Consider the following 23,892-nt stretch of genomic DNA (forward strand, 5'->3'; position numbering starts at 1 on the left):
ACATTAAGACCATATTTATAGACACTACATTAGACTCTTTTTCTAACTAGGATTCTATATACTATCCCTGTTCCTACTCCTATTCTAACACTCCCCCACAAACTGGTGCATACAGGTTATATGTACCAAGCTTGTTACAAATGTAATTAATACGAGGACCAGTGAGAGACTTGGTGACAATATTTGCAAGTTGATCACTCAATTTCACAAATTTTGTAACAATATCTCTAGAAAATATTTTCTCTCACAAATTGACAATCAATCTCAATGTGCTTAGTCCTCTCATGAAATGCCGAATTTGATACGATATGAAGAGTCGTTTAGTTATCATTGATACGAGCCAACTGGCCCTCGTAGCTTTTGATGACATCATTCGGGGCCAAGACATGAGGATTCAAGCTTTGGTCACATTGAGGGTACAAGGACATGCATGGAGAACTCGTTTCGAGAATACAATAAAGCAATTCCATGTTTGGAAGGTTGCTTGAGAGCTTTCCTTGATACCTACCCGAGAGCCCTACGGGATTTCACATCTTGAAGCTTGAAGAACCACGGCTTTGGAGTGCATTGAAGAAGCATCTCATTCATCAAGTCCAAACACTCAATGGCGACCCCTTCTTGAAGGGCATTTTAGAGATTGCACATGGTGTGTTAACACACCATGGTCGCCCCTCTCTCATTAAGGGCATCTTGGTCTTTTCGGTTTCACTCTCTCTCAAGAGAGGAGACTTGTTCTTTCAACAATCCATATCCATAATCAACTAAGTGAAATAAACCTAATAAGTGCTTATTTATAGGCTATTACATAAAGGGAAGAAAAGACCGGTTTCTTAAATATTCAAGCAATTCAAAGCTATCATCACCCAATTGGTTATTCCTTTCCAAGACTATACATTCCTTACCCTTAAGAGTACTCTCATCTTGCAAGAAAAGATTTCCATCTTTAGGAGGAATATTGTCACACAATAGTGGGTTAGCATATAGACTATAGCCTTCAAGACAGGCTATACCTTCAATATCATTCTCACCACTAGGTTAGAACAAGTCTTCTCTCTTGAGAGAGAGAGTGAAACCGAAACTAGGGTAGCACTTAGTGTGGAATCACTAGTGTTGCATTTTGGCTTAGAAACGTTGGTGCTTGAGGAGATTGACATCCTTCTTGTGTCTATGTAAGAGTTTAGTGTTGTTATCACAAGATTTAGGGGTCTTAGTGTTCGAGACACTTTGGTTCGGTTTATTTCACTTAGTTGATTATTGATATGGATTGTTGAAAGAACAAGTCTTCTCTCTTGAGAGAGAGAGTGAAACCGAAACTAAGGTAGCACTTAGTGTGGAATCACTAGTGTTGTATTTTGGCTTAGAAACGTTGGTGCTTGAGGAGATTGACGTCTCTCTTGAGTCTACGTAAGAGTTTAGTGTTGTTATCACAAGATTTAGGGGTCTTAGTGTTTGAGACACACTTTGGTTTTTGTGGTAATTTATGTTAAACTATCTATCTTTTCTTTATTGTAATCATTGTTATTGCCTGGTCGAATCCTTTTCAAGAAGGGGAAGATGATAGAGCCAAATGGCCCTCGTAGCTTTTGATGACATCATTCGGGGCCTGGAATTGCTTTATTGTACAAAATCCCTTAGGGCTCTCGGGTAGGTATCAAGGAAAGCTCCCAAGCAACCTTCCAAACATGGAATTGCTTTATTGTACGCTCGAAACGAGTCCTCCATGCATGTCTATGTACCCTCAATGTGACCAAAGCTTGAATCCTCATGTCTTGGCCCCGAATGATGTCATCAAAAGCTACGAGGACCATTTCGCTCGTATCATCCTCCAGCGTACAATAAAGCAATTCCATGTTTGAAAGGTTGCTTGGGAGCTTTCCTTGATACCTACCCGAGAGCCCTAAGGGATTTCACGTCTTGAAGCTTAATGAGAGAGGGGCGACCATGGTGTGTTAAAATACCATGTGCAATCTCTAAAATGCCTTTCAAAAAGGGGCGGCCATTAAGTGTTTGGACTTGATGAATGGGATGCCTCTTCAATGCACTCCAAAGTCGTGGTTCTTCAAGCTTCAAGATGTGAAATCCGAGCCAAGACATAAGGATTCAAGCTTTGGTCACATTGAGGGTACAAGGACATGCATGGAGGATTCATTTCGAGCGTACAATAAAGCAATTCCATGTTTGGAAGGTTGTTTGGGAGCTTTCCTTGATACCTACCCGAGAGCCCTAAGGGATTTCACGTCTTAAAGCTTGAAGAACCACAGCTTTAGAGTGCATTGAAGAGGCTCATGTCTTGGCCCCGAATGATGTCATCGAAAGCTACGAGGGCCATTTGGCTCGTATCAATCATACACAAGTTTCATTTGACTGACTTCTCCAAATTTTAGCTTTCTCAACAACTGTTTAATCCAAGCTAGCTCACAAGTGGCTACCACCATTGCTTAATATTCTGCTTCTGCACCAGATCGAGCAACCACATTCTATTTCTTACTCTTCTAGGACAGCAAATTACCTCCTACTAAAACACAATAACTGAATGTAAAACATCAATCACAAGGTAATCCTGCCTAATCAGCATCTGTATATTCAACGATCTGCTCATGTCCTCGATCCTCGAGAGTATTCCTTTACATGGAGCTAACTTAACATATCGCACAATCTGAATAATTGCATCACAATGACAATCACAAAGAGAATCCTTAAATTGACTTACAACACTCATAGAATAAGAAATGTCAGTCTGGTCACTGTGAGATAATTCAACTTACCAATTAGACGCTTATATCTTTTGGATCATTGAGTGGCTCCCCTATCCTGGCAAGAGTTTAATATTTGGATCCATAGGAGTGTCGGTAGGTTTACATCCCACTGTTCTTGTGTTCTAACAATACCTGATCTGGATTGAGCAACTTCAACGCCTAAAAAAAACTTCAGTTTATCAAGGTCTTTAGTCTGAAAATGTTGAAAGAGGTGTTGCTTCAAACTAATGATACCATCTTGATCATTGCCTGTAATAACGATATCATCAACGTAAACCACCAGATAAATACATAGCTTTAGAGCAGAATGGCAATAAAACACAGATCGATCTACTTCACTATGAATCATGCCAAACTCCTAAATTATTGTGCTGAACTTTCCAAACCAGTCTCAAGGAGACTGTTTTAGACCATAAAGTGATCGGTATAACCGACACACCAGACTAGACTCCCCCTTAGCAACAAAACCAGGTGGTTGCTCCATATAAACTTCGTTCTCAAGATCACCATGAAGAAAAACATTCTTAATATCCAACTGATAAAGAGGCCAGTGTCGAACAACAGTTGTGGATAGAAAAAGATGAACAAAAGCTATTTTAGCCACAGGAGAAAGTATCAAAATAATCAAGCCCAAATATCTGAGTGTACCCCTTGGCAACAAGGCAAGCCTTAAGTCGATCAATTTGGCCATCCAGGCCAACTTCCAAAGCATAAACCCCGTCCAGGCCAACTTGCAACTTTCACTGCATAAACCCGACGACAATCAACGAGATTTACCCAAAAGAAAGGAACAAGCTCTCAAATACCACTCGTATATAAAGCAGACATCTCATTAATCATAGTTCGTCACCATCCTGGATGAGAAACTACTTTTTTTGTGAACTTAGGGATTGAGACAGTGGACAAAGATGATACAAAGACATATTGGGTGATGACAAAGGGTTAGTATTACGTGTGGACCGTATACCTTTTCGAAGTGCAATTGGTTGTTTAAGAAGAGACAAGTCCATAGTAGGTGTTGGGTCAAGTGCATGAGGGGGGTCACCTAAGCCTAACGTTGTATGTTGACAACGATGATAAGTCAGGAGTGGTGGAATTGTTGATGGAGTTGTAGAAGGTATTGTACATTCCTCAAAGTTGGTACAGGTAAGACTAGTGGCACTATAGATGGAGATGTAAAAGAACGGTAGGATCCTCAAAAACTGATATAGGTAAGGCCTCAGACATATCGAGATGATTAGGATAAAAAAAAGTGTGAAGATTAAGACTCAAAGAATGCGACATCAGCTGACATAAGGTACCGACAAAGATCAGTGAGTAGCAACGATATCCCTTTTTTTTACTCTAAAATAACCAAGAAAGACACAATTGAGAGCATGGAGGGTTAATTTATCTTTTACTGGAGTGAAGTTTTGAACAAAACATGTACTCCCAAAGACTGGAGGGGGAAGAGAGTATAGAGGTGATTGAGGAAACAATACTGAATAAGGAATTTGATTTTAAATGGAAGATGAGGGCACTCAATTAATAAAATAGCAAGATGAGATTGTTGCATCTTCCCAAAAACACAGCAAAACATTAGAATGAATGAGAAGAGAGCAAGCAGTCTCGATGAGATGCCTACTTTTCCTCTCTGCTACTCCATTTTGTCGAGGGGTATACGAACAAAAAGTCTGATGAATAATTCCTTAATGAGTCATAAATTGCTGAAATTGGGAGGACATATATTCTAAGGAATTATCACTCCAAAAGGAACTAATAGAAACACCGAATTGATTTTGTATTTCAACATGATAACTCTTGAATATAGGAAACAATTCAGAGAATCTTTCATTAAGAAAATCCAAGTACATCTAGAATAATCATCAATGAAGCTAACAAAATAACAAAACCTTAAGGTTGAACTAAGTTTAATAGGCCCTCAAATATCAAAATGAACCAAGGAAAAATAGACTCTGCACGATTATCAGTACCTCGTTGAAAGGTAATTCGAGTGTGTTTCCTAAGTTGGCTCTACTCACAATCTAATGTGGATAGAATAGACAATCTAGGCACCATCTTTTGTAACTTGCACAAACTAGGATGTCCCAAAAGTTTGTGAATTATGTCCGGAGAATCTATAACTACACATGCTACAGAGAAGTTAGGAGAGGTAAGGTATCAGAGGCCTTGTGATTCATATCCTACACCAATTGTTTATCCCTAATTACAGTCATGCATGATAAAAGAGTCCTCCAGAAATAGTACGCCAGAGTTTAGGGTAAGAGTCAGACACTGACCGATGCAAGATTAAAAGGACAACCAGGGACATAAAGAATAAAATTTAATGTGATAGAGGATAAGAATTTAGCTTGTCCAACTCTTTTTGCTTTGGTTTGGTTACCATTGGCTAAAGTGACAGTTGCAGGAGACTGTGAATAAACAATATTCGATAGAAGTGATTTATCACCAAAAATATAATCAGAAGCACCAGAGTCCACAACCCATAATCCAAAGGTAGCAGATGGTGCAGTTGAGGCTACTTGTAGAGATATCTTCTTACTTGCTCGATACTGAAGATACTCATTATATTCCTTTTCAAATAAATACGCTCATTGATTAACTATGGTGTTAGATCGAGTCGCATGAGCATTTTTAGGTGATCATTCATTCAAAACATAGCATATTTCACGAGTATGTTCAAGCTTATTACAATAACTACACTTAGGTCGAGAATAACATATGTCATGAGTGTGTCCAAGCCTTTTACAATAACTACACCTAAGTCGAAATCTTCCAAAACGACCTTCCCCTCATCGATTTTTCATGGACTGTGATGTTTGATTTTTTATCTCCTCGTTAAGGGTTCAAACATAATCATAGGACTAAATCGGGCAAAAATTTTGGAAATGAGTTGTCAGATGAAGTGTGCAGTCGTTGGAATCTGGAAATAAAGTGGTCCATTGTTGAAAAATTAGATCTGATTGCTGGAACTTGATCGGAATCAAGAAATAACTATATGGGCAGCCTTGGATCGAAGAGGCAACCCAACTAGAAAGAAAACCTGAAGGAAAAGAGGGTCGAAAACTGCCTCACGCGTCGGCATGTGGATCGGATGCACTCGCCGAAAACTGCTTCCAGCAGTGCGTGAGGGCACGTGTTGCACCTATTTCCAGTGATCTTGATTAAGGTTTTGTTGACAGGAAAATTTGAACCTAATAGTGGGTTGATTTTCTGGAGAAAAAGAAACATTGATGGAGAAGGTTGGGTAATTGGAAAATTTCACAGTGATGCTAATTTCACTGGAATGACGCACAACGATACTTTTCTCACCAACTCTCTAATACCATGTGAGAAAAATATTGGAGAAAAATATTATTGAATCGTGTATCCAAATTATTACATTGAGACCCTATTTATAGACACTTCATTAGACTCCTTTTCCAAATAGGATTCTATATACTATTTCTATTCCTACTCATATTCTAACACCTTGTATATTTTGTCTATCCGATTTCTTTAGGGCCCATTTTGTATATTTTGTCTACTCATATTTTAACACCTTGTATAGCATTTGTTGTCCTTTTTAAGTTTTTCGGTTTCTATTGTTTTGTGGTGTATGTGATTTGGTTTAGCTGCATAAAATAATCTTGAAATCTCATGATGGAAGATTGTTTTTGAGCTGTTATAGCATCTGACTCTTTCCTTGTCTAGATTGTTTTATTTTGAGCCGGGGGTTTATCGGAAACAGCCTCTCTATCTCACATCTGAGGTAGTGGTATGGACTGCTTACACTTACCCTCCCCAGACCCCACTTGGTGGGAATATACTAGGTATGTTGTTGTTGTTGTTGTACCTATTATGTATATATCTATACTTGTCGGCCATGTTATCTTATTTTAGCTACTTCTATTTACTTTGTTAGCTGTTACTTTCGATATATGGCATGGGATTTGGCTTACCTACTGGAGTGTTATAGTACATGTCATCATGGCTCGATTTTGGGTCGTGACAGTCTATGAGTTTGGTTTCCAGTCAAACATACCACTTGTCAATCCGAGATCTAGATTAAGAGTTATATGACCATGTTCATGGTCTTACTTTGAATTGGCATATCTCTCAAGATATGGAGAGTTAGAGGTTGTACTACCTATCAAATTAACGGTCTTTGAATCTAGTTTCTAGTAAAACACCACTCGTCAATCCAAGTTCTAGATTAAGACATGTGAATTTGAAGAGGACTCGGCAAGGTTCCCACTTACGGCCAAGTCATGTGTATACAACTAAGTTGCGTCAACGAGATTAATCAGCCTAGGGGAAAATAAGACTATATGCATGCCTAAAATCCAAGGCATTCAGGTGTGCAAAAGTAAGGTATAGCTTCAAAGAACAAGATTTGGAAAGAAAAAAGAACGGACAAGTGACCTATTTGTTTATACGTTCTACTTGCTTCAATTCCTACTTGGTTGAGCTATTTGCCTGGACATTCTACATGCTTGAGCGACTTATATATGAGACCTATATCAATTACAAGGGAATAAAGGAGGATAAATAAGCAGAAGTAGATTTGTCGCCTACTTAAGAAATACAAGGCCAACAATTAAAGTGTCTAGGTAGGTGGATCACCTACTTGGTAATTTTGATGCCCAAATTTCACCAACACAATGGAGAAAATATCCCTCTCAAAGATCTTAGACGCCATATTACACCTTCACGTTTGTTCAGTTTTTTCAAGCTGCTTCAAGAATTTAACTTAAAGTATTTAGCATCTCTTTTACTTAGTTTTAACACAAACGAGGTAGAGAACAAGTATATTCACGTTGAGAAGCTTTGGGCAGCTTGCGACCCCTTAGTTGTGGTGTGTGATCCTCAAGTATTTTCTTCTTGTCATAAGGTTTTCTTTTGGAGATAGGTGTTTGGTGTTGAAGAAGCCACGTTAGTAGATTGAAAATTCCAAAAAGTTTGAGGTAAGGATCTCCCCCTCTCAACCCCTTTCTTGTCTATGAAAGAAATAAGCGATTCTAGATGTAATTGTTGTTAGAACTCACGAACGCTGGTCGACAGTCGTAGTTCAAGTTTTCTAGCATAGATGAAGAGTTTGGGAGATGTTATTTGTGTTGTTTTTGTGGAATATTCTCTACCTCATGAGAAGGTTGGTTGTTGTTTTGGATTGGAAAAGGATGGTGTGGCAATATACCGATTATTTGGATGTGTGGCAATATCCCGATTATTTGGATGTTGTGGTTTTGGCTCACTATTTTACAAGCCGCATTGCTGTTAGTTGCTAAGAAAAATTATTCAATGACTTATAGCTATATCACATATAGGCCCCCACACAGGCACAACACATAGATAACCATTTTTCATGATTAGTTCTCACCCTTAACATGCATTTTGTACCATCATTTACTACTACCCCAATCTGAAAGAGTTAAGCCATAACCTACCTCAAAACCGGTCTGCTACACTTTGAACCCACGACCTTACTTTCCACAAACGATCCCGAACTCCACTACAACAACAACAACAACAAAAAACCCAGTGTATTCCCACAGCGTGGGGTTTGGTGAGGGTAAGATGTATGCAGTCCATACCACTACCTTTAAAGTAGAGAGGTTATTTCCGATAGACCCCCGGCGATCCCGAACTCTACTAAAAACATCAAATATGAAATCTATGCGTCAAAACAAAACCAACGACACCTATATTGACTACTTTTGGTTTGGGGTCAAAATGGACCCTCAGAACGGGTTCCCAAAAAGGGCAAAATCAAAAATTTACTTCAATTACTTGTTCCCCATATTTTTAGGCACCTACAGATTGAAAACCCAAGTCAAATCGAGTAAAAAATGAGGTTCAAATAGAAGAAAAAATATTTTTGAGCTTTACCGGGTAAAATCTTTGAAATCCGGGTTAAAATTAAGAATCGAAGTTGTTCTAAGGGTTAAATTGATGAAAAACTAATAATTATAAGATAAAAATATTATTCAAGTAGAAAGAATTGAAATTGAGGTTTAAAATCACGCCCTAAGATTTTTGGGGTTTTGAAAAATTAATCAAGAAATTACTAAGAAAGGGATGAATTCTTACCTTAAATCCATAATAAATCTAAGAAATAGATGTTAATCTAGATATCCAAGCTTCCACAAGCTTCACTTTTAAGCTCCCACACTATTTTAGGGTTCACTTTTTTTTATAAGAACATTAGATGAGAAAAGACGTTCTCTCTCTCATGCTCCTCTCTCTCTCACGCTCCTTCTCTACAAGTTCACTGACCGTTATCGTCGGACGCCGGCGAAGACGTAGGTAACGCCTAAGTGGGTTTCTCTCTCCCCTTTGTTTCTCTCTCTCCGAGTTTTTTTTCACCCCTGCTTCTAGCCCGCTCCCTACCCTTTCCCCCTCTTCCCTCACCTAAACACTGCCATTGCCGGAGCGCTGGGAGTTCCTGCCGGATCGGCGTGCTTTCGGTGACGGGTACGGGCGGTACACGAGAAGCGTCGGCGATATACAGGCAGCGATATTCAGGCGACGTACAGCTTCCGATAAGTTCCATAGGAAGTGCAGGCGATTTTCGATCGAAACTCCGACAGGTCTGATCCAACGACGCATCTCCAACAACCAATTTCATCAACAAAATTCTTCGAAATCAGCAGCACATAGTGTACCTCGGTGACATCTAAACTTTGAACTTTTTGTTACTCGCTACAATTTAGTTACTCCCGATAATTTAGTTTCTTTGTATTATTTTGTCCCCTCTACGTTTCCTGATTATTTCAGCTCTTGATTTCCTGTAATTGCCTTTAATTTGTGGTATTAACTTTTTTTTGCTTATTCTATCTACTCTGCGTGGGCCTTATTTTCCTGCTGTTGCTTTGTATTCCCGGCGGTTGTTTTGTTACCATAGGTGTTTATATTCTCGTGGTGTAGTTGTTTATATTTTCTTGGTGTAGTAGTTGTGGTTGTTGATGGTAGAATAGGATCATGTCCAAGGGGGTTGGGGTGGAGGGCTGTACTGGGGGTGGGGGACGAGAGTAGGGCAAGTGGGGAAGGGGGGCAAGGTCTGGCGTTAAGGGCGGTAGAGGTAGACGTGTTGCTTGAGTTGATAGGCTGAGGGTTGGGTCTTGAAATATAGGGACTCTCCAAGGAAAGTCCATAGAGCTAGTGAAGATTCTTAGAAAGAGGAGGATCAATGCGTGTTTCCAAGAGACCAAGTGGGTAGGGTCTAAGGCTAGAGATGTGGATGGTTACAAGCTTTGATACTCAGGAAGTGAGAGGCGTAGGAATGGAGTTGGCATCCTAGTAGATGAAAAGCTTAGAGGGCAGGTAGTGGAGGTTAAGAGGATTAGTGATAGGTTGATGACTAGTAAGTTGATCTTTGGGGGTTTTACCCTGAACGTGTGTAGTGTGTATGCGCTGCAGGTGGGCTTGGATGGGGAGGAGAAGATGCGGTTTTGGGAGGACTTAGATGAGGTGGTGCGAGGCGTGCCTAGCTCTGAGAAGATTGTTGTAGCAGGGGATTTCAATGGTCACATCGGGGTGTTACCAGGAGGCTTTGGTGATGTGCATGGTGATTTAGGTTTTGGGGAGAGAAATGAGGAGGGAACTGCTCTGTTGGAGTTTGCAAGGTCCTTTGGGCTAGTGGTGGTGAATTCGAGCTTCCCGAAGAAGGACGATCACCTAATCACCTTCCAAAGTGCGATAGCCAAGACCCAAATTGACTTTTTGCTGCTTAGGAAAGGGGATAGGGTGTTGTGTAAGGACTGTAAGGTCATTCCGAGTGAGAATCTTTCGACCCAGCATAGGCTCTTGGTGATGGACTTGGTTATAAAGGAGGACAAGAAGAATAGGGGTGCGGAGGGTCGACCGAGAATTAAGTGGGGCAGCTTGACGCCAGTGAATGCGCGGGAGATGGGGGAGAAGTTGGCGGGTATGGGGGTGTGGGAGTGTAGGGGAGATGTAGATGGTATGTGGGATAGGGCGGCTAGGTGCATCAAGGAGACTGCCAGGGAAGTGTTGGGTGTGTCTAGGGGCCAGGCCGGTCACCATTGGGGGGATTGGTGGTGGAATAAAGAAATTAAGTGGAGACTAAGAAGGGGACGTATGCTAAGTTGGTTGAGAGTAAGGATGAAGAAGAGAAGCGGGAAAATAGGGAGGAGTACAGGTTAACGAGGAAGGAGGCTAAGCTAACAGTTACGGCTGCTAAGACGGCAGCGTTTGAGAGCTTGTATGCGGGGTTAGAGTAGAAAGGAGGGGAAAAGAGGTTGTTTAGGCTGGCTAAGGCGAGGGAAAGGAAGGGTCGTGACCTCGACCAGGTGAAGTATATTAAGGCGGAGGATGGTAGAGTGTTGGTAGAGGATGCTCACATTAAGAAAAGATGGCAATCGTATTTTCATAGGCTTTTGAATGATGAAAGGGATAAAGTAATTGTGTTAGGGGAGCTGGAGCAATCAGAAGAGTGTCGTGATTTTAGGTATTGTAGACGTTTTAAGGTGGAGGAGGTCAGAGAGGCCAGGAAGGGAGGTACTTTAACCCTTATCTGATCATCTTATACAACAAAAATGTTTTATGGGGCACTCTCACTCTTCTTTAATATTGATACAACTTTTCTGTTCTTTTATTATCTAAAAACACAAAAGTTAGAATGCAAACCTTAGTTCCCCCACAAATACCGGACAATGCACAATCCGACTCATGTTTCAATTGTCTTTCATGGTCAAAAGACACTAAGTAAATGATAAAGAGGTATTTTGGTTAAATGAGAGTTGATTTTGCTCAATATATGTAACAATGATGGAAAACTAATGTATTCAAAATTCATTGGAATGTAAGCATTATGCTTAAAATCTGTAGTCACCTTCTTAATCCCAGAGTAGGAGCTGTACTTACTTGCTCAAGAGTCAAAAACATGATAACATTCCATGATCCTAGTCGAAAAAAACTGGGGAGGAAGCCCTTATAAAAAGCGAGTGGCCCCTGCATTAGACATGTTAAGCTACATAAGCATTTCATATTAGTATCTACTAATCCAACAACCATCTTTGCTTAAGATTATCAGGGTAAAATTGAGATCAGTAATGCAACACAATGTGAGTTGAGAATACAGGATCACCAGAAAGCAATTTGTCAACGAGTAACTGACGGGTGTCCACTGCTCTGAGCTCCCCATTGATACCAGTTGACACACCAAGGGATTAAGAAATATAGGTCTAGACAGGCGGAACTCATATCGAGAACATTGAAACAAGAGTAAAATATTTGCTTAATTGTATAGCTGCTTTCTGTGATATAAAAAAGGTTCCTTCATAGCAATACTTTTCCTCGTAAATTATTTAGCAATCAGACGAAAAAAGGTCCTTTTGTCATCAACTATTTGGTATCTATCTAGCTACCTACTCCTATCACTTTTTTTCTTTCTTTTTCTTTATGATAAGTGGGAGAAATCCACTTCTCATTACATGCAGAGGCAAATTTCAACTTCTGGATTCTTTTTGATGAAGTATGAATCTTTCACTAAGAACATGCATAGCAAAATACAAATGCTTGATTTAAACTTCAACTTCCGGATTCTTCAAATACAAATAAAACAGTCTTATTTGTGATGTTCAAGCTGAAATTCGAAGTGTTCAACTATTTCAAGCATGACTATTGTTTCATACTTTGGGACGTATATTACTTTTCAAAATATAATTAGTGAATGGAAACACCATTAGTTAGACTTGCTACATTTCTCAGTCTACATATGCAGTTAACAGTTTTAGGTCGCAAACTACTGAAGTACAACAACAACAACAAACCCAGTGTATTCCTACAAAGTGGGGTCTGGGGAGGGTAAAATGTACGCATTCCATACCGCTACCTCCGAAGAAGTAGAGAGGTTGTTTCCGATAGACCCCCAGCTCAAGATAAAGAATAGTAAACAAGGTTGTAATGGAACAATTAAACAGTATGGATGGCATGGCAACATAACAGAGATAAGAAATAAGAAATAACAAAAATAGAAATAGGGGAAATAAGAAATAAGATAAATAAGGGCAATAAGAAATAGGAAATAAGAAATAAGACTAGTAGTAAACATACACTCACAGACCAAAGACAATCACCACACCCAAACTCCCTGACTAGCTGCTCTTACTTATGGACACAGTCCTAGGATTACTAACCCGGTTACACAAGAGCTCTCCTAACTACTTGCTATGACTCACCCACACACCCTAGCCTTCTACCCTTATCCGCGACCTCCACATCTTCCTATCTAGGGTCATGTGCTCAGTAAGTTGTAACTGCTCCATGTCATGCCTAATCACCTCTCTTCAGTATTTCTTCAGCCTACCTCTACCCTCCTGAAACCATCCAAAGCTAGCCTCTCACACCTGTATAGAATAGATCTTGAGCCTAACTCAACCTCAAAAGCAAGTTAATGAGGGGAGGATTGCCCAAATCCAATTAAGGAGACCAATTACCAATCCCTTTTCCGATGTAGATACTTAACACTCCCCCGCACGCCCAGGCCTTGTTAACTAGAGTGCGGACAATATAATATGGGCGCCCAACATCGGTGAACAAAGATTTGGGATGGGCCTTGCTCTGATACCATGTAAAGAATGGATCTTGGACCTAACTCAACCTCAAAAGCTAGCTCATGAGAGGAGGATTGCCCAAGTCCATATAAGGAAACCAATTACCCATCCCTTTTCCAATGTGGATACTTAATAAAACCTACGAACTGGGGCATCCGTGCCCCCCCATCACATGCCCAAAGCATCTCAGCCTCCCTTCCCGCATCTTGTCCTCCACCGAACCCACTCTCACCTTCTCCCGGATAATCTCATTCCTAACTCTATCCGCTCTAGTAAGTCCACACATCCAACACAACATTCTCATTTCTGCCACCTTCAATTTTTGAATGTGGGAGTTCTTGACTGGCAACACTCCGCTCCATACAGCATGGCCGGATGGACTGACACGCTGTAGAATTTGCCTTTAAGCTTAAGAAACACCTTCTTATCACACAACACTCCCGAGGTGAACCTCCACTTCATCCAACCTGCCCCAATACGTTTAGAGACGTCCTCGTCAATCTCTCTATTCCCCTGGATCATAGATCAAGATACTTAAAACTATCCATCTTACGAACTACGAACTACTGAAGTACAGTTTGCTAATATTTTTCTATCCACAATAAATATGATATGCTGACAAATGACCGTGCATTGTGAACAACAAAAATGAATTAACAAAATTACCTCGCACTTAAATATTCTCAAAAAACAATCAAAGGTGTTCCTGTATACTGAATCTCCCATCATTCTTGATTTGACCTAAAAACAAGCAGCAAAAGACCTTTTCACAGGCATAAAATAAATTGTGTTTTTTGCAGAGAGTAATCACAAAACTTCCAGAAAAAAATCTCGAACAAATCATGAATATCTTCTCTAGGTCATCACTTAGAGGACCCTTGAGTTTGTCAATATGTGAGAAATGTTGCATGCTTGTAGTCTTTTTATTCCTATTAATCTAAACATTCATTAAAAACTATGTAATAAACAACAACAACTAATTATAACAAACATGTTTTTACAAGTTTTTTCCTTTTGATCAGGTAAGTGGACTTATAAATGGCATTAAGAAGAGACATGGAAAAATAGTTACAAAAGAGTGAGGTTGACAGCTCTGTTACAATGAGATCTATGCTAAGGATAAAGAGCTAACAAAGTCCAACAACTTCAAATGAATCAACAAGGTACACTATCTCAGCTACACAAATCTTCAAGACATCTAACCCCAAGGTAGTTTGGAGTTGATATTCCATCAAAACATCCTGTGTTCCTCTCATTCCAAACACACTAAAAATGCAAGCACGACTCACTCGATGGATTTATCAACTTACCATGAAATCCAACTAATGTAGGCATCCTTGATACTATCAGGTACGATCAATCCATGTTAAGCATAAAATTGTAATTAACATGTTCCAATATAAGCAGCCATTGTGCAATGTAGGTGCAACATCCCAGAAAATTTCGACTTAAATTTAACACTCTCAAGTGTTTTAACAAAGATAGAAAATATTTGTTTTTGTACCCTACGATGACAACAAATTAAGAAAAATATTTTTGGACATATATAACATGATCCCGGGGCACAAGGACTGAGAATGTATATCGAACGATGCTCAAAAGAAATGGAATTACCCAAAAAAAAAAAACTCAAAAGCTAAGTATTCACTGGTAACGAAATGGGGACTTAAAATGACATTTTTTTGCCCACTAAGTGGGGCCAAAACAAAGGGTTTTTTGAAGGGTCACAATTATTTTACAGTGACAAACAAAAGCAGCAACGCTGTCTCACAATGGTTCTTGAAGGATTCAACAGCTACGATCATTTTTATTCTAAGGAACTTGGAGTCCCTATCACCCACTCGTCCCAAGACGGGACCATACCATGCTTTCCAAAAGTGGCTAAGGAACTTGGACTCCCTATCACTCACTATGATCTTGGGAATATCATGCGATTTGACCACATACAAACAAAGAGGAGACATTAGAAGCCTCATCAAATTTATTACATGCAATGAAATGTGCCATTTTAGAGAATCGGTCAACAACCACAAAAATGCTATCCTTTCCTTATTTCGTCCTTGGTAAGCCCAATACAAAATCCATGGAAGTGTCTAACCAAGGTCTTTGAGGAGTGGGAAGATGGGTATACAAACCTTGGGGAAGAAGTCTAGATTCAGTACTTCTACACTCAACACATTAACCACAAATTTTAGCAACATCGGCTTGCATTTTAGGCCAATAAAATTGCTCTTCAAGAATTCCCAAGGTTTTATCCATACCAAGGTGACATATCAATCCCCCATCATATGCCTCCCTCACAAAAAACTCCCTCCAAGAGCTCATGGTACATAAAGCCTCTTTCCTTTGAACAAGAAACATCAAATGTTGAAAAGGGAATAGAGGACCTATCCCTTGCCCACCTTTTGTTTTTCCATTATTCGCAATCTAGAGATTTTGGCAAAGTAGGGCCCTTGGGATACAATGACTTTAAGCATTCACAACTCATCAATTTAGAGGACAAAATATTAACCAAAACATGTTTTCTAGATAAGGCATCGGCCACCACATTTTCCTTTACCTTCTTTTATTGGTGATTACATAGGGGAAAGTTTCAAGAAATTCAATCCAATTGGCATGCCTTTTGTTTAACTTTTCGGGGTCCCAAAGATGTTTCAAGGATCGGTATGAATGACAAATTCTTTGGGAACAAGTAATGTACCAATTACCCAATGCTCTAATCAAAGCATAAAATTCAAGATCATAAGTAGAATAGTTCAAAATTGCAGCTTATAGTTTTTCACTAAAATAAGCAACGAGTTTTCGGTCTTGCATTAAGATAGCTCCAATGCCTACTTTACTAGTATCATATTCAACTTCAAGCATTTTTTCCAAATCAAATAATTGTAACAAACGAGAGGAGCTAAGCATTGATTTCACGGTCTGAAAGGCCTTTGCTTGCTCATCACTCCACTTAAAAGGCTTATTATTCCCGATTACCTCATATAAAGGGGCGGCTATAGTACTAAATCCTTTGACAAACCACCTATAGAAACTAGACAAGCCATTGAAGCTACTAACATCGCCTATGGATTTTGGAACTAGTTAATTTTTAAGAGTCTATCGTGGATTCATCAACCTCAACGCCCTTTGAGCTCACAATAAAACCCAACAAAACAACTTCATCAACACAAAAAGACACGTTTCAAGATTAGCATAAAGTTGTTCTTGCCAAAACACACCAAAGACACATCTCAAATGCTCAACATGTTCATTAATGGTCTTACTATACACTAAGATATCATCAAAATAAACAACCACAAATTTGCATATGAAAGGCTTCATAACATGATTTATTAAGCGTATGAAAGTGCTAAGAGCGTTGGTGAGACCAAAAGGCATTACCATCTATTCATAGAGACCAATCTTGGTCTTGATTGTCATTTTCCTTTCATCCCTTGGGTTCATCCAAATTTGATGGTAACCACTCTTAAGATCAATTTTAAGAAAGCACATGAACCATTTAAATTAACTAGCATGTCATTAAGTCTAGGTATGGGATGATAATATTTTATCGTGATTTTGTTAATGGCTCGACAATCAACACGCATGTGCCACGTTCCATCCTCCTTTGGAACTAAGATAACCGAAACAACACACAAACTCACGATCTCCCTCACATAGCCTTTGTTGAGGAGCTCTTCAACTTGCCTTTAAAGCTCTATTGTATCCTAGGAGTTGCTTCTATAAGCTGCCTTGTTTGGTAATCGTGAACCTGGCACAAAGTTAGTTTGATGCTCAATTCCCCTAGTAGAGGGAATCCTCTTGGATGCTCTTTGGGAAATATATCCTCAAAATCCTGCAATTCAGCCATAACTTTCTATCCTGACATCGGATTTTGACGAAATTGGTATCATTGGAAAGCTAATTCAATTCCCACATGATAAAAAGTCAAAATTAGGAAAATTCTATTTGATTTAAACATTACTCACTTAGGAAGTCATCCCTAAATCTTCTGGAGACTAAATTAGACTTTAAAGAAAGTTCGGGGTATTACAATAATATACGGGCCCAAAATCATTGAACAAAGATTTGGGATGGGTTTGGCTCTAATACTATGTAAAGAAATGGATCTTAGGCCTAAATCAACCCCAAAAGCTAGCTCAGCCAGCTCATCAGGGAGAATTGCTCAAGTCCATATAAGGATATCAATTGTTCATCCCTTTTCCGATGTGGGACTCTTAACACATGACTTGGAGCTCATCATAGTATCTCTCTATACTTTTTCTCACTTGCTTCAAGTTATAAAGCTTCATGAGTTGTTCTTGCTTATTCCTTTCTGACGCATATTTGATTCTCATGGGTCTTTTCAATTCATCCCATTTTGGGGTGTAGACATTACCATGAGCCCTTTGAAGTCTACTCATGGATTCCTACACAGTCGAAGCAAATACCACAAATTCCAATGGCATATGTGGCTTTCTTGGGTTTGGAAAATCCACTCACATTACAACTCCCAATTAAGATACGCCTCAAGATCACTACCTCCCTTGAAAATAGGAAGAGTGACTTTGATGGAACTGAGACCTATATCTCGTCCCTTATATCTGCCTTGGTTCTGATTATATTCTCCTTGGCCTCTAAGTCGATCTGGATTTCCCGATCCTTTCTCTTTATGGAACTTGACCATGCCTACCTCTCCGTCCTCGTGGTCCACCTAGTCCCCTTGGTATATTCTCTTGAACACCATAATCATCATTAAGATGCTCATCATCATCCCCTTGTTGGTCATGTTACTCAATTTCATTTTCCAAATTGGGTAGATTTTGGTTTGGAGGATCTTGGTTAAATTGGACTTAGTATGGTTGAAGAACATTTCATGGAGCTTGGTTGGTAGTAGTTTGTGGAAGTGGAGCATTTTCTTGCAATGTTGGATTACACATTCCGCAAAAAGCATTTGATGTAAGAATAGAAAAAGTATAACCGTGGGGTTTTGAGTTCATCTTCCGACGCTATGGAACCTGCTCAAAGGACACCCAGCAAAGACAAAAAATAACGTAAGCGTTAGAAAAATAAAACTCTCGCTCGTAATTTAACACCTTTGACTGCCTCACAAATTAGTCTGGCTAATGTTGAAACTTGTTTCGATTATGGAATTTCCTTCTCATTGTGTCACGCTGTAGCTATATCATTTTTTACAACGGGCAGAGGGGCATGCAGTCTGAGGGAATGTTGTCTAGGACATTTTTATGACTGTCAGCCTGCCCCCTAAAGAAAGTTATTGCATCTGTCATGAAGCCAACTGATTCTCAAATTTCTCTATGATGCCTTCCCATACCTCCATATTAAAAAATTTCATCAAGAACTTCATTTTTGAAAAACAAAGAGTTAGAGTAACATAGCTATCAACAATAACATGAAAAAGCTTGATGGGATTTTAAGTCGGTCTGAAGGGGATATCCACTTTCTAGTACAAACTAAAACTTTTGGTATGGTTTACGAGATCCGAATGGAATTCGAACATGCAACCAAGCATGACAGATATAGCTAAGTCCCAAGAGTATAATGGTATAGACACATAACCTCAACTACAACTTACTTATTCTTTCACTTTCTTTTTTTTTTTTTTATAAGGATAAAGTTTTATTCTTTAACTTTTCTTCCAAAATAAATTGCTGGAAAGATAAAATGCACTAATATCTAGCTAAGCAATATACAAGACAATGCTTGTATTGGTTCTACCAGATTCTATGATTACTTTTATTCTTCTTTACTAATAGTGACCTAAGGTTTAAATCATCTCTGCCTATATGAGCTTCACAATCCATAGCTGGTCCGGCATTCAGATAGAGAAAGAGGCTTGCAGTAGGTTAACAATCAACATAAACATAGTCTAACTATGATAAATCTTTTAATCACAAAACTCAACTTGAGACCCACAAAAGCTTGAAACGAAAAGGTGTAGACAATTAAGTTGCTAGTTGTGCATCCAAGGGTGTGGCCTAAAGGTTCCATGAAGTTGGGTTGAGCACCAAGAAGTCTCGGGTTCAATTACCAACAGAAACAAACACTAGGTGATTTCTTCCCATTTGTTCTAGTCTTGGTGGATAAAGTTACCTGGTACCTGTTGTTAGCGGGAGGTGACAAGTATTCCGTGGAATTAGTCGAGGTGCGCGCAAGCTGGCCCGGACACCATTGTTAGCAAAAAGAAAAAAAGAAGTTGCTGGTTGCTACTATCCATCCTCTAAAACTTCTCTTCTCTTCCCTTCTTTTATAAGAGTGGCATGGAAGAACCAGCTATGCCACATTTTGGTGCATTTCTTATAAATATATCTTCTCTCAAAAATTTCTGGTCTTGTTATCAAAAAAGAAGTACTGGTATCAAGAAAAAGTTCCATGATTTAAAGAAAAACAGTAATTTATCGGAAAAAAATAACAATTTAAAACTGATTAAAAAAAAGATAGGGGTTCCGGAGATAGATAATCTGTATTTTTTAATTCACTTTAAACACTTCTAACATATTGAGTAACAGAGGATTTTACCAAATCAACTGGAGAACCAATAGATACTGCAAAGAATCCAGCACCTAAACCAGCTAGTAGATGAGTTAAAACACTATCCGTAAATCCTGGAAGTTTTAATATTATCTGCATATGATATAATTTTAGAGAAGCAGCATATGAAATAGTTGCAGAAAAGTAATCGAGGTACTGCAACAAAAAGTCGGTGAATCAAAATATCATTAGATCTACCTCTTTCAGATGATCATAACTGGCCAGTTCAGCAGCATTAATAATAGCATTCCTTGCAATATTTGGCACAATTCCTGTCCACAAAGCTGCCAGCCCTTCCTATAATTTGATCAACAAAAATATGTAAATGATTGTGCATCAATAAATTAATTGTGCATCTTAGGTCCTCGATCACCTGTTTCACTATCATATAGTATGCATCGAAAGCACCATCATATCGCCTAGGTGTACCAGCTTTACCTTCAGCCTGAAGACGAACTTTTACAAGATCAGTCGGATTAGCCACAGCAATTGCTATTGCACCTTTGCAAGGAAAGAAGACGTCAATAAATACAAATCATAAGTCTGATCTACAAGCAATATCAAGTTTGTCTCACCAGTAATAAGAGCAGCAAGAACTTTACTGAATAAGGAAACATCTCCAACATAATAGCTGCCTACAAAGAAGGTCTTGATCTGGTCCAATTGCAATCAATCACAATTTGTTTATTTCTAAGGAATATGAATGAGTCTATAAATCAAATAAATACTAACAGGCTCATATAACCCAATCCTTAGGCCTCCATAAATACACTGCCGATGTAAGCCGGGAATAATGCCTTTCCAAAGAGCCAATAAACCCTCCTCCTTAGCAATTGTAGCAACTGTACCTAATAATCCCCTGTACTTGGATACACCGGCACCTTCCAATGATCCTGCTCTCTTTTGCAGCTGTAGTCTAACTTTAGCCGTGTCTAGAGGTAACGTACAGAACTGCAATTTCACAGACAGCCTAGATCTAGTCAAAACATCATCTAAATATCTCAAACTAACAATATCAGTTGACGGAAAAGAAATACAATTTTACGTACAAGCACAGCAAGAGAAATACCTCGGCAAAACAAGCAGCGGTAGCGCTAATAGCGAAAATTCCGGCGAATGAGATCTCGGATGCCATTGAAGAAGACCAAAGATTGTTGAATTAAGAAATAGAGAGGTAATGATACAAGTAAATACGAAGTACATGCATGATACAGCTATAAAACGGGACTTTACAGAAATTGAAAGCTGAAGCAACAACTCCCATAGTACGGTACCCACTACGTGATATTTTAAAAGAATTAACCTGCATAATCAATTAAAAGTTCTGTCCTATAATCAAAAGTTAAAATTTAGTTATGTTACCCATAAGACACGTGCCAATCTAGTTTTTAATCATAAGGCAAATATTGCATCCCTATTTTCAACAATAAGATCCAACATTTGGACAAGAATAATTAATGTTTAAAAATTTATGAGAATTGTCACCTAATTTTAGAAAAACTAGAAAACCTATTGATTCAAGGCCCCGTTTGACCATAAAAATAATATTTTTTTGGAGTTGGAGTTAGTGTTGTGTTTGGAAATGAATATAAATTGAAGTTGTTTTTAAAATTTTGTGATAAAAATAGGAATGAGATGAGTGAAAACAAGTGAAATAGTTTTCAATAAAGTGAAATAATTTTTATAGTCAAACATCACTATTTTTACTTTTTTCACTAAAGTGAAATAATTTTTTGGAAAAAAGTGAAAAAATTTACATGGCCAAACGCCTACTAAAGAAAAATAATCTGCAAAATCAAATAAATTCTTGGTAAGAGTTCAAGTTATTCTAGGAGGAAAGAGTAAGGCATCCATCAGAATTCACAATGATGGGTCCCGACTGAACTTATTTTTCAATCGAGGAGGAGTTAAAATCATTTACATAAGCACAATAAACACAAAATACACACAACGAATAAAATAAAGTATAAATGTGAAAGATAACCTAATGCTTATCTATCCTCTATTAAAAATGAATAAATACAATAAATAACTCAAAAGGTCCTAAATTAAACTCAAGTGTCTATTTCGAAAAGAAACTTTGGATACTTGTAAAGCACTTAGTAAAAGTGTTAGCAATGAACCAACATAAATCAAATGAATTAAGAAAACAATAGATGAAAAAGTAAAAATCTATCTTATGAACATGAAAGGCTTTAGAAATCAATGGAAATTTCTTCACCGGTAAGGTATTAATACTTGAGATAAAGTAATTGAACTTTAAAAAATAAAAATCATCTTTTATAATGGAGAGGCTTCAAAAACTGACGAAAGAATTTCTTTTATTGGCCAATTTTACATCAGTTATGTATAAAACTAAGGTAAAACAATTTAACTAAAAAAATGACATTTCAATAACACACACACACATTATATATATATATATATATAATGATCCATTTTATAGATCATGCAAACACCTACCCATATATATCATGATCCATTTCACAGATCGTGTAAACTCATACACAACTGTACCTTAGATAAAAGAACCTTACTATCTAACCATCTTATTAATGTGGAAGACATTTAAACAACTTTAAATATAAATAAATAAAACTTTCTATTAAAACACCCTTGTTACATAAATACATTGTGGAAGTATATTATACAATCCCCAGAGTCAAGTCTAAACAGGTACAAAAATACTAAACAAGAAAGTCAAATCCAGACACAACATCCATGCAAGAGTAGAATGACAGGAGCTGCTGAAAAATAACCACCGTTGCACTTATAGAAACTCCAACTAACCTGCAACATGATTATATTCCCAACTAACCTGCACCATGACTATATTCCCAAACAAAATTATATTAAGTGTAGTATTAGTACAACCACATGTAGCAACCAAGGTTAGAAACAAATAATAGCAATAGAAACAAGGGAAGAATCATGCCAATAGGAAACACTCAGGCAGTTGAACCTTACAAACGTCTTTCCGCAGTTTTCCCAACTCTCAACCTTACACCTTTTTTTTATGCTAGCCATATTTATCTTTCCCTAAACGACCATGTAACTACCATACGCTAGCACTACCCAAGCCCTTATTAGTTATGCATTCACTTTTATTAAAAATACCTCGTATTCCGTATTCATGACCATTCTAACCTACTACTCTATGTCCGAATATTCACTGTCAAGTAATTATTTTTGCCCAAAAGTAGGCAATACAATCTAGAATCAGGTAACATAGTGCCCTCACATATAAATAACATATATACAAAAATAAGATCTACACATAACCAAGACATACCTTATATCTATGTGCCATGTCTATCACTTATACTCAGACAATTTACTCAACAATAATCAAGACAATACATATGTGCATGAACTAATAATTGCATGCATGCAAAGTGTACACATATACTAGGGTCATCATGGACCCTTAACTATGACCTACAAGTGACAAATTCAGTCTATGTATTAGTATCGATGGGATACCCTATCTAATAACAGTATCGAGTGTAGGTGTGATATCCAGTCTAATAATAGTATCGGCATGATACCTGATCTAATAAAAGTGCCGACATGACATCCAACCCAATAATAGTGTTGGCATGACACGTGATCCTAATATCATCTCAATGTATAATCCTAGATACAATGCATAATAATAATCAATAATCACAAGTAATGCTCAAAAGATAATCACAATCATTCAACTTATATATAAGCACAGAGTCAAATCAAGTCTATAACTATATTTAATCTATTTATACACACCCCATCACCAAAGATCATTATATACTGCGACTCACATATCTATTTATGGGCATTATAGCCCTACTTTCTTTCCTCCTCTTTCTTGCATAAATAACAATCCTAATACGAGAAACTCTATTTTCAATTCAGTTTCACGACACAACCTCCTCATATTGCTCTTAATACAACCATAGCTAGCTTTACAACCTATCGACTCTTTCCTCTACCATTAACCCAACAATATTTAATCCCCTTTTATAGCTAATTACAATATATATCAAGTCATTCTTATTCACTTATAA

At 38.1% G+C, this 23,892-nt stretch overlaps 1 protein-coding gene across 11 annotated transcripts; it reads right to left on the reverse strand.

Moving 5' to 3' along the window:
• Positions 1–1,761: 1,761 nt before the first annotated feature.
• On the reverse strand, positions 1,762–21,152 carry LOC107842642 (mitochondrial uncoupling protein 2). Of its 11 annotated transcripts, none has more exons than XM_047402980.1 (9): positions 20,916–21,152; positions 20,579–20,797; positions 20,422–20,500; positions 20,220–20,302; positions 20,045–20,143; positions 19,835–19,939; positions 13,979–14,053; positions 11,622–11,708; positions 1,762–3,005 (listed from the first exon to the last, which is right to left on the reverse strand). In XM_047402980.1, the coding sequence occupies exons 1-9, from the start codon at positions 20,979–20,981 to the stop codon at positions 2,976–2,978; spliced, it is 843 nt and encodes a 280-aa protein (XP_047258936.1). In that variant the 5' UTR covers positions 20,982–21,152; the 3' UTR covers positions 1,762–2,975. The 11 variants fall into 11 exon arrangements, 9 of the variants coding, with proteins under 9 accessions (XP_047258936.1, XP_047258934.1, XP_047258940.1 ...); XM_047402978.1 differs by having other exon boundaries at positions 1,771–3,005; positions 20,220–20,347; positions 20,916–21,151; XM_047402979.1 differs by lacking the exon at positions 1,762–3,005 and having other exon boundaries at positions 11,071–11,708.
• Between the last annotated feature and the right edge of the window lie 2,740 nt (positions 21,153–23,892).

The sequence above is a fragment of the Capsicum annuum genome, unplaced genomic scaffold (genome assembly GCF_002878395.1).
Source record: "Capsicum annuum cultivar UCD-10X-F1 unplaced genomic scaffold, UCD10Xv1.1 ctg3168, whole genome shotgun sequence".
Taxonomy (NCBI): Eukaryota; Viridiplantae; Streptophyta; class Magnoliopsida; order Solanales; family Solanaceae; genus Capsicum; species Capsicum annuum.

Bases quoted from the DNA above. Each gene is read 5' to 3' on its own strand.
- LOC107842642 (XM_047402977.1), bottom strand. From the start codon at position 20,981: ATGGCATCCGAGATCTCATTCGCCGGAATTTTCGCTATTAGCGCTACC. The intron at 20,798-20,915 runs GTATTTCTCTTG...GTGAAATTGCAG, and splicing joins CCGCTGCTTGTTTTGCCGAG to TTCTGTACGTTACCTCTAGA. The intron at 20,501-20,578 runs GTTAGTATTTAT...CAATTGGACCAG, and splicing joins GGATTGGGTTATATGAGCCT to ATCAAGACCTTCTTTGTAGG.